Source organism: Acomys russatus, chromosome 24 (assembly GCF_903995435.1).
Source record: "Acomys russatus chromosome 24, mAcoRus1.1, whole genome shotgun sequence".
NCBI lineage: Eukaryota > Metazoa > Chordata > Mammalia > Rodentia > Muridae > Acomys > Acomys russatus.
Window position 1 is genome coordinate 10,767,362 of NC_067160.1, and position 19,353 is coordinate 10,786,714.

Sequence of the window (19,353 nt, forward strand, 5' to 3'; positions counted from 1 at the left end):
GTGAGAAGCCTAAGAGTGTGCCACGAGATACTGTTGGTATTGGCTCCAACTCTGACAACAGAAAAGATTTATGGGTAACAAATGTATGGGTAACAATTCTATGAAAGAGAAAAAGAATGCCCTCGCATTCAAGGCCGTAATTACAAAGCAAGACACGGTTGCATTTTGTCTGTCTTGAGCGGTAGATCTAGGAGACCATGGAACACTGTAAAAAGTGACACTTTCCAGGAGCCTAGCAGAGCCACTACAAATGACACATGCATATAAATTACAGCCTTATTATTGAAAAAAAATCATACAGTGGGTCACTGCCTCATTTGGACAGAACACTTTTGTATCCTGCTATGTTATTTATTTCTCTAACACTTGAGTAAGCATTGTATTTATGTTCCCACACATTAGGGTTAGTCAAATCTAAGGATATGGTTTTCCATCGAGATTCAACACAATTTTCTAAGCCCATAGTTTTTCACAGCCCTATCATACTAGTATAAAATGGAGTGTATACAGGATAACCTACCCAAAATGGTCCACAGTACCTAGAGAACCATTCTAAATAGAGAGAAAAAGAAGAGAGTGACTTCTGACTACAGATCTTCAAATTAAGAGTCTGTGTGAGAAAGGAGCTGGCAATGCATTCCTGTTGTTGTTGTTGTTGTTGTTTTTGTTTGTTTGTTTTGTTTTGTTTTAATCCAAATTTTAACCAGCTCAACCATACCTGAAAACACCATTACAAGCCTGAGAAGCAAAGGCTGATTACGTCTCAGACAAACTCACCACAGTATTTGGTTGGCCTATTGTCTTGAAAAAGAGGAGCAAAGCAACCTGCATGAAGAAGGCTCAGCTGAGCAGCTCGCAGATGCTGGAAGGTGAGCTCGCGGCCGGCGGGGCTGTACAGGCCCATAGAGTTTTGAGGGTCAGAAAAGTAACACGAGAGAGGGAGAGAAATGTTAATGTTGTGGTTTCTCCTTGGAAAAGGACGACACCAAAGGCATGTGTTTCATCTTTTCAAGCACCAATTTATGTCCATCACGGATGTCATTTAAGAAAAGGGAGACGAGGGAGGGCTTAAATCTAAACTAGAGCCAGTTATAATGCAGGCCTCTCTTTCCCTTCCCTTCAGCCACTCGAAAAAGAACAAAATACGGAATGCTGGCCCTTAGCTCAATAACGTTCTCAGAAAGTGGGCTGCAGAGCAGTTGGCTAGTATAAACTAGAATTTGTGAATTCCAGAGATGACGCGCATTCCCATTTCGTCACTATTGCTAAACAACTCGAAACGTCACGGAACAACGAACTCTCAACAGGGCAGGGGACCTTTACCCACAAACTTTACTTCACCTCCACAAAATAGCAGGCAGCACAAAAGAAAAAGGGACATGCTTAGCCTACAGAAAAGGCAGAAACGACCAATCGCGGAACGACGTCAAAGTGTTGAAACTACATTTCCCAGGATGGAGCGCGATCGCAGGAGCGGTGAATGCCCGGACATGGAGTCTCTGTCTGAGCCGCCGTGGGAATTTTTTCTCCAGGCCCAACTGCCTCTCTACACTCTAGAGAGTTTCAAAACTAAGCTAGAAATTGATAGAACCGTGACAGTGAATCTTCTTAATTCACAGCAAGATATTTCCGCCGCGAAGTAGCCACAGCTTCCGTTTCCGGTTGGCCTATTGCCTTGGAAACAAGGATGCAAAACACTCTGGACCAGTATGGCGGGGCTGAGCAATTCGCAGATCCCGGACGGTGAGTTCACGGCGGTGGTGTACAGGCTCATCCGCGACTCCCGCTACTCAGAGGCGGTGCAGCTGCTGGCCGCTGAGCTGCAGAGGAGCCCGCGGAGCCGCGCAGGGCTGTCGCTGCTGGCCTACTGCTACTACCGCTTGCAGGAGTTCGAGCTCGCTGCAGAGTGCTATGAGCAGCTGAGCCAGATGCACCCAGAACTGGAGCAGTACCGCCTGTACCAGGCCCAGGCGCTGTACAAGGCCTGCCTGTATCCAGAGGCCACCCGGGTCTCCTTCCTCCTGGACAACCCCACCTTCTATAGCCGAATCCTTCGTCTCCAGGCCGCCATCAAGTACAGCGAGGGCGACCTGCCGGGAGCCAGGAGCCTGGTGGAGCAGCTGCTGAGTGGGGAAGGTGTGGAGGACAGTGGATGGGACAATGATTATGATGGTCAAATCAACCTGGGTTGTCTGCTCTACAAGGAGGGACACTATGAAGCTGCCTGTTCCAAGTTCTTAGCAGCCCTACAGGCTTCTGGCTACCAGCCTGACCTTTCCTACAACTTGGCTTTGGCTTACTACAGCAGTCGGCACTACGCCCCTGCCCTGAAGCATATCGCTGACATCATTGAGCGCGGCATCCGCCAGCACCCAGAGCTAGGTGTGGGCACGACCACTGAAGGCATTGACGTTCGCAGTGTCGGCAACACCGTGGTCCTTCACCAGACTGCTCTGGTCGAAGCCTTCAACCTCAAGGCAGCCATAGAATACCAGCTCAAAAACTATGAAGCAGCTCAGGAAGCCCTCACGGACATGCCACCCAGAGCCGAGGAAGAGCTGGACCCCGTGACCCTGCACAACCAGGCGCTGATGAACATGGATGCCAGGCCTACGGAGGGCTTCGAGAAGCTCCAGTTTCTGCTGCAGCAAAACCCCTTCCCCCCAGAGACCTTCGGCAACCTGTTGCTGCTCTACTGTAAATACGAGTGTTTTGACCTGGCAGCCGATGTCCTCGCAGAAAATGCCCACCTGACTTACAAGTTCCTCACTCCCTACCTCTATGAGTTCTTGGACGCCATGATCACTTGCCAGACGGCTCCGGAAGAGGCTTTCATTAAGCTGGACGGGCTGGCTGGCATGCTGACTGAGCAGCTCCGGAAACTCACCATACAAGTACAGGATGCAAGGCATAACAGAGATGACGAATCTGCCAAAAAGGCTGTGAACGAATATGACGAAACTCTGGAGAAGTACATCCCTGTACTGATGGCCCAGGCGAAAATCTACTGGAACCTGGAAAACTATCCAATGGTGGAGAAGATCTTCCGCAAGTCGGTGGAGTTCTGCAATGACCACGATGTGTGGAAGCTGAATGTGGCCCACGTGCTCTTCATGCAGGAAAACAAATACAAAGAGGCCATTGGCTTCTACGAGCCCATCGTCAAGAAGAACTATGACAACATCCTGAGTGTCAGCGCCATCGTGCTAGCCAACCTCTGTGTCTCCTACATCATGACGAGCCAGAACGAGGAAGCCGAGGAGTTGATGAGGAAGATTGAAAAGGAGGAAGAGCAGCTGTCCTACGGCGACCCGGACAAGAAGATCTACCACCTGTGCATCGTGAATCTGGTGATAGGAACGCTTTACTGCGCCAAAGGAAACTATGACTTTGGCATCTCTCGGGTTATCAAGAGCCTGGAGCCTTACCATAAAAAGCTAGGAACTGACACGTGGTATTACGCCAAGAGATGCTTCCTGTCCTTGCTGGAAAACATGTCAAAGCACACGATCATGCTGAGGGACAGCGTTGTCCAGGAGTGTGTCCAGTTCCTAGAGCAGTGTGAACTTTACGGCAGGAGCATCCCTGCTGTTCTGGAACAGCCCTTGGAGGAAGAGAGGATGCACATTGGGAAGAACACGGTCACCTATGAGTCAAGAAAATTAAGGGCTCTGATTTATGAAATCACTGGATGGAATATGTGATTATGGCTGGCAATGACTTTTATCATGGTGACTGTGTAAATTTTCAGTTTTTAATGTATCTTTTGCTATTTTTATTTGCTATTTGTGAGACTATGTATACTTCAGTGTAAAAAAGAACTACTAGATATAACCTGCACTTTTAGATTACCTTCCAAATGAGATTTCATAAGAAATTAGGCCCTAGAAGGCACTGTGAAATTTCCAAACTAGAAAACTGTTGTGTCTGTCATGTTTCCTCTGTCTCTCTGGCTTAGCTGTATCTTGGGCAGCCTTTGTACTTACATTATCAGGGACCAGACACTAAGTTCAGAACTTGGTAGTCCATAAAATGTTTTTTAGTAATCACTCCAAGATTGTGCTTTCTCTTTGCCCAACTCCCCATGTTTTTTATAGAGAATTTAGAGTATTTGACAGAATTTGCCAATATAGATATAATATTTTGTCCAGATTAAATTCCTTAGGTAATGATTTTGCTAATGTGCAAGACTCAGTAAATTCACTTAACAAACTACAACGCTAACAAATACTACAAATAAATAATGATAGAATACATTCTGTGGTGTTTAGTTTCATGAGTTAATGATTTGAATTTACGACCAAGTCATAGTGTTGCTATTTGTTCAAATATTTTATTTTCATTTCTCTCTCACAGTAATTAGGGCCAGAGGGAACAAGAACACGTGGGGGGTTTTGTTGTTGTTGTTTTGTTTTGTTCTTTAATGCTCTCGTACAATACCACCTGGTTGTGGTTTCTCCTCCCTCCACTTCTCTCAGTTTTCCCCACATCTCCTTTCTCCCCAGATCCACTGCTCCTTCATTTCCCCTCAGAATAGAGCGGGCTTCCCAGGGACATCAACCAAACATGGCATAACAAGTGTGTGTGTGTGTAAAGAAAAAACTAGGTACAAACCTTCCTATTAGAGCTGGGTGAGGCAACCCAGTGGAGGAAAAGGGTCCCAAAAGCCAGCAATAGAGTCAGAGACACCCCCACTCCCACTGTTAGAAACCCCACAAAAACACCAAGCTAGCTAACACCATACCATACTTGCCAAGGACCTGGCGCAGACCCGTGCAGGCTCTGTGATTGCTGCTTCCATGTCTGGGAGCCCCTAGGAGCCCTGCTGGGTTGATTCTGTAGGCCATGGGAAATTTGGTTTTTAATTACTACTTTTGGCTGCACATTTTTGAGCATGCTGTAGTTTCTTGTTTTAGAGACTTGGGAACAAAGGAATTTTACTTCCTTGCCATTACCCTGTCCAAAATAACCCGTTACCACAACTGATGCAAAGTCCTGGGCTGTAAGCTCATAGGTTCGTTGTTCGTCTCTCTGGCTTCCTCCTGGGATCCCTGCTCATTCTAATCAACTGATTTTTCTGAATCCTACAAAAAAATAATAATTGTTTTTTAGCCCCTCGTCCCTGTCTCTCCATAAATGTAACCCCAATTTGACCTGGTTTTTTAAAAAGTTATCAGGCTGAATCATATATAATTGCTGGTTTTGAATTTCCTTTTTTTTTTTTTTTTTTTTTTCTCTTCACCTTACTTTTAAAAAAATTTTTTATTATTAATTTATTTGAATTTCTTACCTACATGTTAAGCAGTTTCTTAGGTTCAACCAAGGCAATTTCTACTGCCAGACAAGGAGCCCCTGCCATCATGTGATGATGATTTTCCCCTTTAGGGACAGGTTAGCCACATAGTTATGGCATGGAGGCTCAGCACAGTAAACTGCTGGGTGCTCAAAGACTGTTAGAAAAGAAAGTCTGACTTCCTGGGTAGCCTAACGGTTGTAATGTTTGGCAGTGTTAGTCTGATCCCGCACCAGAGGAGAATCAGTGTTCAGCGGCCTCCAAAGATGGCATCCGATAGCACATTGTCTCAAGAGTGTTGCCTGGTAACTTCTGCTGTGGCAGTAGTTCTTGCCCCTCTAAAACGCCATAGTCCTTTAACAACTCGAAAGTAAATTAACTGCAATCTTATTTTTCAACAATCAACATTTTAAAATGTCCCATTTCCTCTTTTCTTAAAAAAAAAAAAAAAAAAAAGAAAGAAAAAAGAAAGTAATGTTAGCCAGTAAAAGCAAATAAATGTTTTTCAGATTCCCTTTCGCCCAGTCTTTACTTGGCCAGTTTATTTACCCAGGTGCTGTTTGTGGTTTGTGTCTATGAGTGGCTTCATTTTCAGAACAGAAAAAGCTTTTCAGAGCAGCTTTTTAGCCCTGGCAGCTGGGCAGTCAGCACTTCCTGCTTAGTAAGGCAGTCTGGAAATTCTGACTGTTCTACCACTGAGTGAAGAAATAAAGCTCAGCCCCCCCCCTCAACACCCCCAGCCCTGATCTCCACAGAAGGGTAACTGGCTTCAGTGACAGCAAATCCGCAGGAGCCTGGAGTTGAGGCCTGGAGAAGCTTGCGGGGTGGGGGGTGGGGACGGCATTCTTAATCTTTCTGGAGTATTCACTATGTTTATTTTTAGCGCATAGATTCAAGAATGCTTACATTTATTTATTTAGTGTGCATGTGAGTGCAAGTGTGCATGCGCCATGGTGCTGGTGTGGTGCCAAGAAACTTGATTAATTGTAGAATGATTTTACAATGCCAGCCCTTCCCCTCATTGTTTTTTTTATTTGACTGACAGTGTCTACAGCTGGCACAAAGCACTGTCCCATGACCTTTGTGCATACATGGTAGTGCTAAAAACACTTTTCTTGACAAAGAGGAGCGATTCCCCTGTATTTCTGAAGTTCTCCTCCTTTAAGATTTCTTTGTAATACTGACATGGTCTATTTCAAAGGGCTCGAATGTAAAACCCTGTACCTCATGAGACAAGTCAGCCCTGGATCTCCAAATAAACACAGAATTTGAGTACCCTACCAGAATTTGAAGGCAAAAGCTCCAACTATAGGAGTCACAACAGTCTAGGCTCAGTCACCCACAATACAGCAATAAAATAAACAAAGAGTGGTAAAAGGCAGAGAAAAAAAAATCAATTGGCATGGACAACCTAGGCAGAACAAGTAAAGGAACTGTGGCCCTGTGTTCTTCCTCACGGGGATAAGAAGATGAGGTGTTAATGAAGGAAAGGCGTGGGGTTTAACCAACAGGACAGGTGCTTTGCAGGCGTGGTCTTGCGGGTCATTTTCTAGGTTCTGAGTCTACAAAGGCTTTGGAGTTGTCATGGTCATCAGCCGAGGGGAACGCTGGACTCCTCCTGTGAGATCATCCTCCAACTCCACCAGCATCGTGATGGGTCTCATCAGGGCCAATGTAACCTGCAAAACTTGGCTGTTGATCAGGGCTAGTCTCAGGACTTTTGTCAAAAGGGTGTTAATTCATCTTGGAATCCTTGGTAGCTTCAGATGAATGACCAGAAGGAAAAGTTAGAGACTTAAAAAAAAAAAAAATAGAGCCTGGGGTGGGGTTGGTGGTGGTAGTGAGCACACAGCTTTAATCCAGTATTCAGGAAGCAGAGGCAGCCAGATCTCTGAGGGTTTAAGGCCAGCGAGGGTTACAGTCTCTCCCTGTTAAAAGATTTGGATTCTTCAAGACAGCTCCTCTTGAACGTGGCCTCTGCTACAGCATGGATGGCGCACAAATACTATGTATGAAGGATGGGTGTACAGGGGCAAACTCAACACCCATTCACCAGAGGCAGACCACCCGAAACCAGGTGTACTGGTGGTGAGAACAGAGGTTGCTCACCTGCAGTGAGACAGCGCTGCACAGAAGACACCTGCTCCCTAGGAGGAACACATCTGGCTTAGAGGACCATCCCGGATGGAACCCTCACGGAATTTCCGTGACAGCTTTCGCCCCACATTATGGTGCCTTGTTTATGAGGGCTATGGGCCAGATGCTACCTTAGGATAACATTGCCGTGATAAACACAACCAAAAGCAATCTGGGGAGGAAAGGGTTTATTTCTGCTTACAGTTCCACATCACAGCCCATCACTCGAAAGTTAGGGCAGGAAACCTGCAAGCAGGAGCTGATGCAGAGACTATTGAGGAATGCTTCATACTGGCTTCCTAGCCATGGCTCGCCCAGCACCCGAGACCACCAGCCTAGGGGTGAAAACACCCACAGTAAACTGAACCCTCCCACATCAATCAACTTTTTAAAACGCACCACAGTTCTGTATAACCTGATTGGGGGGGGGGGTTCCCAAGTGACTCTAGTGTCCAGGCAGCTTATGTCCGTGTTGTGTTTTCGTCTCAAGTGTTGAGGCCTAGCTACAAGTCCCCCAGAGCAGCACCAATGTGCCTGAGAGTCTAGTCACTAGTAAGTGCATTGTTAATGGGCACTACCTTGTCGGCTCACATTACAAAATAACTAGATGGCCTTTTCTGAGTTTCGTCCACAGCTTAGTTTTTTGGTTTTGGCTTTTTGGGCATGTGTATGCAGTCATGTGTGCACACTCATCTGTCTAGGTATATTTGTGTATGCGCAGGTACATGAACAGAACCCCCAAGGTTGATGTTGAATCTTCCTCAATTGCTTTGCATTTTATTCTCCCTCCCTGCCCGCCCCCCCCCGCCCCCGTTTATTTTATACATATTAGTATTTTATCTGCATGTATGTCTGTGTACCGCATGGGGGTGTGAACATCACCAGGCATCAGATCCCATGGAACTGGAGTTGGAGACAGTTTGAGTCCCACATAGGTGCTGGGAATCAAACCTGGGTCTTCTAGTGCTGGCAACCACTCAAGTATTGCTGAGAGAAGAAGCCATTGGCAAGGTTTAAATAAAAAGTTCGGTAAACAATGATTGGTTTTAGAAATGTTTTATTTGTTCCCAGCACATCTTTAAAAAAATTACACACGGGCATTTTTGTTTTAGGACAAGACAGTCTAAGAAAAACTAATAAAAGGGAAATCTGCACATACACTAAAAGCATGGTGTCCGGACTAAGCATTGAGCCCTTGTGGAAACGAGGCATGGCTCAGTTTGAACTTGACGAGCTCTGCTAGACCCTCCCGGGAGTGTTAGCTCCACCACATGTCCACTGCTAGCCTTCAAGTGTAAGGGGAAGAAGGGTTTCCTATGCACTAGTTACAGCAGTATAATGTCTTACATACACATTTTACCCACAGGTAGTTCCCAAAAGATTACTACAGTACTGGCAGAAACAAGTACTGCCATGGAGGAAGACTCAGGATAAGATATTATTCAAGTCAAGTTGGATCAAAGTATTTCACAGGCTTAGCAAAAAGAACAAAGCTGTATAGAACACACCTACTTCTCACAGAATTTGTCACGGCCCAGGAACAAAATGCTCATTATTCTGAAGGCACCATCACACACAACACAGACAGACACAGTACACAGACTAGAAACCCTGCTTCCAGGCTCTGCTCCTTAGGGAGCTGTGTGAGGGTGTCCCAAGTATCTGCCCTCGCTGAGACACAGCTCAGGGCTACTGGGTTGGGACAGTAAGAATGAAAAGTTGACACAAATCCCAGAGTGGTTAGCTGTCTGAGTCCAGCGTCAGCATATAACTAACACAGATCACGGAACAGTGTTTCTACATACAATCACCAAATTCTGATGAGTTCTTGAAGGCGAAGACCCTTGAATTGCTACACCATCTTTGTCTTTACAGATGTGCCTTCTCTCATTTTAAACGGTTTCATGAAAACGAGAAAAATCCCAACAAGGCACTGTGAGCTTTTAGGGGACAGTGTCTAAGTTATCACTCAATAAATATCTACTTATGGAAACTACACTGATACAGGCATTCCAGGACCTCTGTGGACAGCAAGAGGATAAAAGTGTTTCAAAGGATGTGGGCTGTGGTGCTGAGAAACAGCACTAACATCGGCTGTCTTCCAAATGGCATGTGCAACCGAGCAAAGCAACCTATGCTCGAGATTTCTTCTTCCTGTTTCCCTGCTCTCAGGAAATAAACTCCTAGTGTCTTTAAAAAAAAAAAAAATCATCAAACAATGTGTTATTCCTTCTTTAAAAATAAAACAATATCTGTGGGTGGGCAGGGTGTTTCTGTGTTCACAGAACTAGCTATAATTCTGTGAGGGTTCTTTGGCTCGGGTGTGTCATCCATCTGTGATCCTTCCTCTCTCCGTCGAGGAACCAATTGTACTTAGAAGCATGAGAGACCGTTCACTGTGACCTTCCAGGTTGGAAAGAGAATGCTTCAGGGTCACAGACTCAACACCTAGGAGTTTAGTCTTGATTTAAAAGTAACCGGAGACTGATGCAACCCAGCTTATGGCATATTCAGCTATAAAGCCAAGAGGGTTTAATCACAGCTAGATTGTCTTGATAATGCTACATTAGCAGACTTATAAAAATTACTTTCTACTTTCAAATCAGTGGAAATATGGGTCAAAAAAGTAAAGTTGAAAACATATGCAAACAGAAGAAAAAAACAGCTTCACACTTCCTTTGATTTAAAAAAAATCATAGGCTCATGTCATTTTATTAACAATGTTTCTATAAACTCTTGACATTATACAAGCAGATTTTACAGTTACGTTTCACACTGAAGATGAATACTATTTGGCTTAAGGAACAGAAAGCTGGGTTACAACCTTCACGTCAGACACATACTTCAACAGTTTAAGAAAACCCTTTATACATTCAGGATTTTCCTGTCATTGAATAAGTGGTTTTCTTTCCTTGGTAAAGAGAAATTAGTAAGAATTAAATGAACCTGCAGGCAGATGGCTCACAATGGAACATAAAGCCCTGAGCCAAGCCAAGCCTCCACACTGCCGAAGCCAACGGCTGAGAACTCGGACTCTGCGGTCCTAGCCTGCACCTGCTGTCTCCCTGCTTTTCTTTGACTACAAGCTGAGTGCTGTTGAAATCAAAATTACTGAAGATTGAGGGGGAAACCCTCAAGTTACTAAAACTATTCATTGCTGTGTCTCACTCTCCTCAGACTGGAGATACACCTTCCACAGACAGCACCTGTGGCCGCCACGAGCATTGTCACAGCACGGAGGGAGGCAGTCCTCCATCACTGTGTTCTGACAGGAATACCAAGCCCAGTCCCATCTGCAGCCACATACTTCATGTTAGGACTTCAGAGCTGCTCTGATCAATTACACTTAGAGGCTGTCGGGATGAAGAATATGACAAAGAACTATCCCTGGGATTAACATGCAGAAAGGTTTTTTCAAATATGCAAACTAGGACTCAGTTAAAATATTCTGGAGGGGGGAAAGGAGGGTTTTTACATGTGTTTATATCTGATATAATATACACACCGATGGAAGCTTGTCTTTTATTGAGCTTTTGTTTTCCAACGACACAAATATGCATACTAGAAGGCTTCCAGATTCATAAATAACCTTAGATCAACATTCCTATAATATGCAAGCATTTCGAGTAACAGCCTCCCATTCCTAAAAAGAGCAGAGTTTAATCTTTTATTCCTTAATAAAATACCAGACACAAGAAACATGTGGCCCCCACAGTTAGTCGACGTAAGCGCCTCAAGGACCATAGATGGCATGAGACTCAGCTCACTCACGCACCACTACACAGTGCACCACACACTGCAGCAGCAGTTTCTCCAAGGTCAGTAAAGCCTGTCTGTTGAGTCTTTAGTACCTGACCCTTTTCTCACTAGCAGCAAGTTCCCACTCTCACCAAACGCCCAGCCTACATGTGATACCATCAGATGTAAGCAAAATATTAGATATATGACCAGCTTAAGAAGGAAGAGTGAATGTTATGCGCTTTTGAATATCAGACAGGCTACAATTTTTAAAGAAACTAGTCTATGAGTTAAGATGCTTCAGATAACAATAGTCTCCTGGGCTTAGCCTCATAAAGCCACGTGCAGACACTCCTGAAAGAGGCAAGGTTTAATTGCTTTGTGCATACTCATGAACTCACGTCCGCAGCAGACACAGTCTACACTGAGGCTCCTCTCAGAAGTGGGTGGGAAGGCGTCCTGATTTACAGTCAGCGAGGCATTACTAGTGAACACTCTTGTGTACCAAAATGATCCCTGTAGAAATTATTTCAAATACACAATGTAGTAACCGCTATAGAATCAAGGCTGGTGAGGCCTGCATACACAGAGAAGAGGGACAGACGTAAACTGCTAACTGCCATAAAGCTTATGGAGTGTGGGGAACCCAACAACCTCAGGTGTTAGTTACAATTACAGTACACATTGCTGAGGCTGTGGAAATCTGAATTCCTTGAGGAAAATGTTTGCACAATCACATGCAAGTAACTGGATCTGCTAATCAAACTATTTCTTAAAATAATTACTTGGAAACATGTAGCCACTTCCAGTGAGATGTTGGAATCTTAGTAAATGTTACATTTCAATTGCCAATTAGACAATCACCTTCATGAAGAGATGCATTTTATAAAGAATCTTATATTTCGAGAGGCAATTTCCTCAAGTGTCCAGCTATTTCAAACCACCAAAGTCTTTAATCAAAGATCTGATGTAAACTTTATAATTAAAAATAAATCATCAATAAAGAGGCAGCTTCCAAAAAATATAGAGTTTTTGTTGTTAAACTAATACTTAATATTGATTTTCTATAGATTTAAATTTGTTAGTTTTAGGCCAATTTTAATAGTTAAAAATTAGTTATCATTTTGAAATGTTAAAAAATATCATTTTGTCAATTTTAAGTTTTCACTGTTCTGTTTAAGGCTACTTCAGATATAAAAGGTATGAAACGGCCCCAACATATTTGGAGCTGTTGCTACATAGACAGACAGTGTGTCCTTTTAAAGGATCGTCTGCATTTTGACTTACATCATCTGATTAAATATTAATTTTAAAAAATTATCAAAAGTTAGGTATTGCATTAAGAAAAGAACCCATCTCAAAATGTGAATCAGGAACCTCAGCAGACAGTGATTTAAAGCAATCGCTCCACTTATTTCAATATTCAGTTCTGAATGTAAAAACGTCTCCTAAATGTGGTTAATATTCTCCTTTTTATTTAAGAAATAGGATATTTCAAACTTGTGATTATGGCATATGTACTAATACATTTTTAAAATTTAGGTTAAACCAGTAATTCAAAAAAACATTAAACTATGATTAAGAATTAAACTGAAACTATTTTCCATGAAAAATTATCAGGCTATTTATGGCTAATGAGAAAAAAAGATTGTTGTCATTAAAATTATTGAGGCTTTCAAATCCAAAAGTCAACTGAAGACTGTTTCTTTAGTCAAATAATTCTGTAAACTGGAGACAGCAGGCTCAGGGGCCTTCCCTGTGTTCATGCTACTGCTGCGCGTGCAGCTGGCGACAAGCATGGGGCAGTAGAGACGTGAGGACTGCAAGATGCACAACGGCCTGCCCTTCACGTCAAACCTGTCTTTCCCGTGCAAGAAGTCAGTTTTCTTACAAAGCACGTTATGACAGACCTAGGACACAACAATGGGTTACATCTCAGTGACAAGTACAACTCACACCCTACTAGAAACAGACACCAGGACAAAACTGTGTCTGCTCACAGAGTCATTTGTATGTTGGCAATTTAGGTTTGTAACTGTGTATTCACTTCAAGCAAAGCTTAGGCTGAGCACCTTATACAGATGAAGGCATGCTAGTAACAGACTGCCGGCTGTCTGAGCGTCCTCCTCAGCAGCCTACTCACAGGGAAGTATGCTTTAACAACATACACAAATATCTCTCACCAGCAGAATCTTTGCCAGAGTATCTGCTCTAGAGAAATATTTAGGACAGGACACAGTGTAAGAGAGGCTAGACAAGCAACGCATGACGACACCATCTGCCTCAGCTCACCTCGAGGAGGAGCATGTAAAACAGCTGGCAGCACCCTCCTCAGATAACAGGCAGCCGTGTGGTGCCTGACTAAAATCTGAAATGACAACCAGTTAGTTGGCTATAAACTGGTACACCTACAATGAGAGACCCAGGAACGCCATCTGTCAATCTATAGATGTAGAAACAAAGCACAGAACGAAAACCAACTCATTTTAAACCAACAAACAGATGCAGCTGAAATACAGTCCATGATATATTTGATTACTGGTAGAACCATAGCCGATGACTTTTAAAAGGTAACATTTTTCATAATGATATTAATGGAGTTATAAAAGGTTTCTGTTTCCAAAGATGTTGCCGGGGTCCACATATTCCTTGACAGACTTGAGCATCCCAAAGCCGACATCAGAGATGCTCTCCTTTAGCCACTGCTTTCGTAACTTGCCCACTGGAAAACAAAACAAAAAGGATTCAATATATACCCTGAGTGCTGGAAACCAATCAATCTTGTGACCATGAGTGAGCAAACACTGTGTGATAAATGCCATTATTCAAAAATGAGCAATGTTTTGCTCTCTTTGATTTATTGAGCCCACCAGACTATCGAGCTCATTAAGCTCAATGCATTCCCAGGGGAAGTCTTTGCCCACTGTGTCTCCTTCCTCTGTAAACTATGGAATGGAGACTGAAGGAGGCATGGACTGAGACTGCAGCCTATTTTACAAATAACAAGGTGAAAAAAAAATTAAAAGCCTAACCCTTGTCATAACTACTGAACAAGTCAAAATTTTGTAGAAAGTGAACCTTACTGAAGAAAACTATCATAGAAAAACGAGTCCGTTGGGAGACTTAACAAAAATGACAGATCTTTAAAATATTTTAAAGAGTACAATTAAAAGAAATGAGAAAATCTGACTCAAAGATTCTGGGGGGAGAAGATCTAGTTACGAGTCTTTCCAATTGAAATTTGCTTCCAAGGGATTTCCATACCCTGTGCACCAGGTAACAGCTGCACTCTTGCCACTGTTCTAGCGCATGCAAACTTTTTTTTTTTTTTTTTGGAGGCAGAAGGGCACAAAAGCAGACACCTACCTGATTTGTCTTAAATTTAATCTCTACTGTCCATTTTATTTTATTTTTCCTTGCTTTAGGTCTTAAAATTTTTAAGGCAATGAAGTATTACAATAATTAGCAGGCTCCTTATTTTTAAAGGCACTAAATATAAAACAACTTTTTCTACCTAAAACTTCTGTGAAGGACAGATTTTAAAAAAAGCTGACTGTCAATTTGCTTTGGCACTGAAAGCAAAGCAGTGTATTGGCTTTAACATGGCAAGACGGGTGTTTTAATTTACATCAGGACTGTTTTCAGTGAGCACTTCTTGAACATATGCATTATTATAATAACTGAATTCAAACAGTCACTTTGCACAAATGTTCATTAATGATCCAAAGTCATTAACAGAGACTTAATTGGCCAACAGAAGTAGGAAGCCTTTCAATAAAGTGTCCGGCCTGTCACCCCAAAGTGCACTCCCATTTGTCAGGCTGCAGCCACATACCAGGCGCCTGCCTTTCGGAACCTTAAGTACCTCAGAACAGCTTTACAGTCCAGTTTTCTGGGAAACCATGTAACAAATGGCTCGATACTTCAGAAAGCATGATGTTTGCTGTTGGGATCACAAACAACAAAGCTCTGAGATGTTCTAATAGGGGAGGCAAAGTTTCGTGGGGGATCTAAAGTTCAAAATGAACTTTCTATTTAGCGCTCTCTCTCTGAAGACAGATGTCACACGTGTGGACTCCTCACACAGCCTCCACCTGAAGATCTCTAGCAGGACCATTAGCACCTTGCACTGTGCTGCAAGCTGAGCTTTTCCATCTGCAAGTGGACTGACCTATTTAATTGTAACATCCTACACACGTTAAACGCCCATTTCCAGATTTTCTCTGTGAAACTGATAACTAAAATAAACAGCAGCTACTCTGAGTTGTGGAAGGTGCCACTCGCGCTGTGGAGTGAGAGGGATGGAGAGCAGCCAGTGGCAGCCTCCACGGTTATCTGTAATATAGCTTCACTGAATGTGTCCTGTGGTTATGGATGTAATTGTCCTGAAAAGACGGCAAACAACTGCTCCAACAAGATGGAGCACATTAGAAGCTCAGCAGGACGCCAACAGCTAGCTTGTCTGCCTGGTTTTACACCTCTAGTAATAATGCAATCCCATGAGGAACTGAACCATTGTCTGAGAAGCCACCCAACAGCCATTGCATACTTAATGAAGTCGCTCGCCAAGCACTGGAAAACAGAAGGTGCTTGGAGTGCATCATTAGTTCTGTCAGAAGGATAATTTACACATCTATCTTGTCAAATTTTCTATGGTTTATACTTTTACAATAATCAATCTAACATACATTTGATTAGTGAACTAGCAAGCAGCAGGGGAGAAGCATAGCCGTGGCCCCTCATAAACATGTTTGATGAAAGAATTTAACCCATTTGTGGTACTGGTCTGTGAGCCACTTCCACTACTGGTAACAGAAATGGCGAGTCAGGGTGTTGGAAATCTTGACTTATCCAAGTAAACAGACTAGAAATCTTTGGCTTTGCTTGGCAAATAAAGCCAACTAACTGTAGAGTAAGTGTGCTAAGAGGAAGCATAGTTGAAACATAGGCATGCCACGAGACTTAGCCATCAGAAGGACCTGGACACAGCCCTGAAATTCTGGAGAACTGTAGGGCTGCCTGAGATGCATCAATAATTAAAACAGCACAGGCCCACGCCTAGAGAGGGAAGTAGCGTCCACGCACAAGACTTTCATTGCAGAGCTGGACCACACGCCCTTCAGAAGATAGCTTGCTCGTGTTCGTATTAGAAGCCACACTCATCTTGCACACATGTAACACATGTGCTAGACACTTATATGGTAGCACCTTAAACATTTTCACAGCTTGCTTTCTAAAAGATAGAGTTCCTTTTATATAGCATGCCCTATCAAAGGGCAGAGTGACTGAATGGCTACAAGTAAAAATATGACAACTTCTACACAGCTATTACTCAGCAGTCACTACAAAGAACCATATGGCATGGTAAAGCTTATGCTTTCTACAGGATTATCCTATGTGTGGTGTTAATGGCTACTTGACAATCAATGGCCAGGGGCACCTTTTCTTGCTTAAACTAAAAATGGTTTTCACATTTTTCAGTCTGATTTCCAATTGTGTCTGTCTGTGTATTTACTGAATAAACAGGATTTTTAATATGTTCTTCTAAGCTAAAGAAAAAATAGAAGGTTCCAGGGATGTTTTCTGAAATCACTTACTTTATATAGCTCTTTGGACAGATTCAAGGAATAATCTGTTTTGTAGTAGGATATATAGAATTTAGAAAATGAACAGGGCCAGAGAGATGGCCCAGTGGGTAAAGGGTTTGCAAAGGCGTGAAGACCTGAGTTAGGATCGTCAGCAGCCCTATTAAAAGCCAGGATGGGGACACTCATCTGTAACCACAGTGCTAGGAGCGGGCAAAGATAGGCAGATCCCTGGAGTTTACTGGCTTGCTAGTCTAGCACAGAAGACAAATTCTAGGTTCAGTGAGAGTCCCCATCTCAAAAACTAAGATACAGAGTGAATGAGAATGATACTCATTGTGAATCTCTGGACTCCACATGCACACACTGGCACATGTGCACATATATAGTGCGCGCGCGCACACGCACACACACACACACACACACACACACACACACACACACACGGTGAAGTGACTGGAGTCCTATGTAAAGAAAACATGTGGATATGATGGCCAGCCTGACCCATAAACATTATCTGGAACTAATCTTTGTAGTTAGCAGGAACTACTAAAGGACTACATCGGGGCCAGCTGAACACCGAGGTCTCTTATCTAGATAATTTTAACTTGTTAGTCACAGTTTGATTATAAGGGCAGAAAGACTTTTACAACTTAAATAGAAGAACAAAAAGGGGGGGGAGGGGGCTGCAGGCCGGCACACAGCTCGGTGGTAAAGTGCTTGCCTAGGATGCTACAAGGGTCAGGATACTTGGTAGAAGGGAGGAGGACACAGAGAATGCAGTGGAACAGAAGGAGGAGGAAAGAGCAATGATAAAACAGACCACTTACTGAGAAGCTTAATAAAGCTGTAGAACAAAAGTAGAATCAGCAAAAGCCAAAAGGGAACAGCCAGTATTTTAACAAGCACATCTTGAGTACTAAGGATACAGGCCATGTTCAGTATGCACAGGCCTCACCTTAACTCCCATCATCACAAAATGAGCAATAACAACTAAAAAATCAAAACACCACACTCAACACACAAAGTAACAATTCGGCCTTAAAGAAAATCACAGAGATTCATTTGTAGATGAGTGCTCTGAGGAGTGCCTTTTAAAATCTTTCATTCGTTCGTTTGCTCCTTCTTTCTTCCCTTCTTCCTTCCTTAGTGTATGGTGTATGTGCTTTGGTGTAAATGTGAAGGCCAAAAGAAGATACTAGGTGTCTTCCTCTAGTCCTCTGAGGCAGGGTCTGTCACTGAAACCTAGTCTCACATGTTCTCAGCTACAGTGACAGCCAGCAGGCCTAGAGATCCTCCTGGCCCTGCCCTACTCAGAGCTGGGGTTACAGGAGTGTACCAGATGTTCAGCTTGCTCTGTGGGTGCTGAGATCTGAGCTCTGATCCTCATGACTGCACAGAAAGCATTCTTGACAGCTGAGCCATCTCTCTCTAGTCCACATAAGCAACTTGTGTTTCCATTAACTGGTATGATGAAACTATTGCTAGATTACATACAGAACTCACACTGGATAGACACCCAATGTCTTGTCAGATGAAGTTTGGGTACTCTGGGATCTGTTATGAGAACAGAGAAAAACAATGGAAAATCTGAGTTACTCAGTAGAGTTGATAATGTTTCTTAAAAGGAAATTCAACTTAGAAAGGCCTCTGATTTACGTATCTGCTCGTGCTGTAAAGCACATATGGTTGGTTGACTGTGGCAAAACTGTATGCTCCATAAATGCCAGCCAATGGCCTTCTACCTGCATCTAGCCCTTAAGAGAATCTGAGACAGGACTACGATCTTCATAACTTTGTAAGAGAAACTAATGCTCATGACTACAAATACTATGCATCTGCATCATCTTGCTAATGAAACTTCTGCCATTAAGACGTGCTGATGAATACTACAGAGTTTATAAACAGCAACTAAAATCCAGTGTCATAGGTTTTCTCTTATTGCTGACATTTTAAGTGCCTGTTTCTTTCTGTCTTGTTTAGTGAGTTTTGTTGGTTTTCTGAGACCCGGTCTTGACCCTGTGATCATGCTGCCTCAGCTGCCTGAGTACTGGAGTTATAGCTATGTCTACCCACCATGCATGCTAGCAACGCCAGCTGTTATTGTTATTGCTGTTTTGTTTTTATGCTAAGGGTCTGTCTACACAGTTTACCTAATAGCTTTGAATGTTTGAATAGCTCTTCTGAGGTCTGTGTCTCTCCTCCCTCCCCCCTTCCCCATCCCCTTTTGTTTCCAGGACAGGGTTTCTCTGTGTAGTCTTCACTGTCCTGGACTCTTTGTAGACCAGGCTGGCCTCAAACTCACAGTGATCTGCCTGCCTCTGCCTCCTTAAGTGCAGGGATTACAGGCATGTACTACCATACCCAGTTTTATTGGTGATTCTCAACTGCAGTGACTAGCATTTAGCAATGCCTACGGCCTTCCTGGCTCTCCTAATGGGGCAACTGTTATTGGCATTGTACTGGATAGTTTTAGGTCAACTTGACACAAGCTAAAGTCATAAGAGAAAGAACCTGAATTAAGAAAATGCCGGCATAAGATCTGGCTGTAGGGCATTTTATTAATTAGTGATTGATGTGGGAGGGCATGGCCCATTGTGG

The 19,353-nt window shown here is 43.3% G+C and overlaps 3 protein-coding genes across 3 annotated transcripts in view; 1 reads left to right on the plus strand and 2 right to left on the minus strand.

The window, feature by feature from the left end:
* Positions 1-19,353, minus strand: part of Hnrnpa3 (heterogeneous nuclear ribonucleoprotein A3) — a 397,554-nt gene that overhangs the window by 125,890 nt on the left and 252,311 nt on the right. The window lies entirely within an intron of this gene.
* LOC127206860 (tetratricopeptide repeat protein 30B) lies at positions 1,509-3,826 on the plus strand. The gene has a single exon (XM_051166146.1). The coding sequence runs from the start codon at positions 1,710-1,712 to the stop codon at positions 3,702-3,704; it is 1,995 nt and encodes a 664-aa protein (XP_051022103.1). The 5' UTR covers positions 1,509-1,709; the 3' UTR covers positions 3,705-3,826.
* Agps (alkylglycerone phosphate synthase) overlaps positions 13,104-19,353 on the minus strand; it is a 96,541-nt gene continuing 90,291 nt past the window's right edge. Inside the window, exon 20 of the mRNA XM_051166145.1 lies at positions 13,104-13,889. Within this exon, the coding sequence (XP_051022102.1) occupies positions 13,768-13,889 (122 nt within the window). The 3' untranslated portion in view covers positions 13,104-13,767. The remainder of the gene's footprint in view (positions 13,890-19,353) is intronic.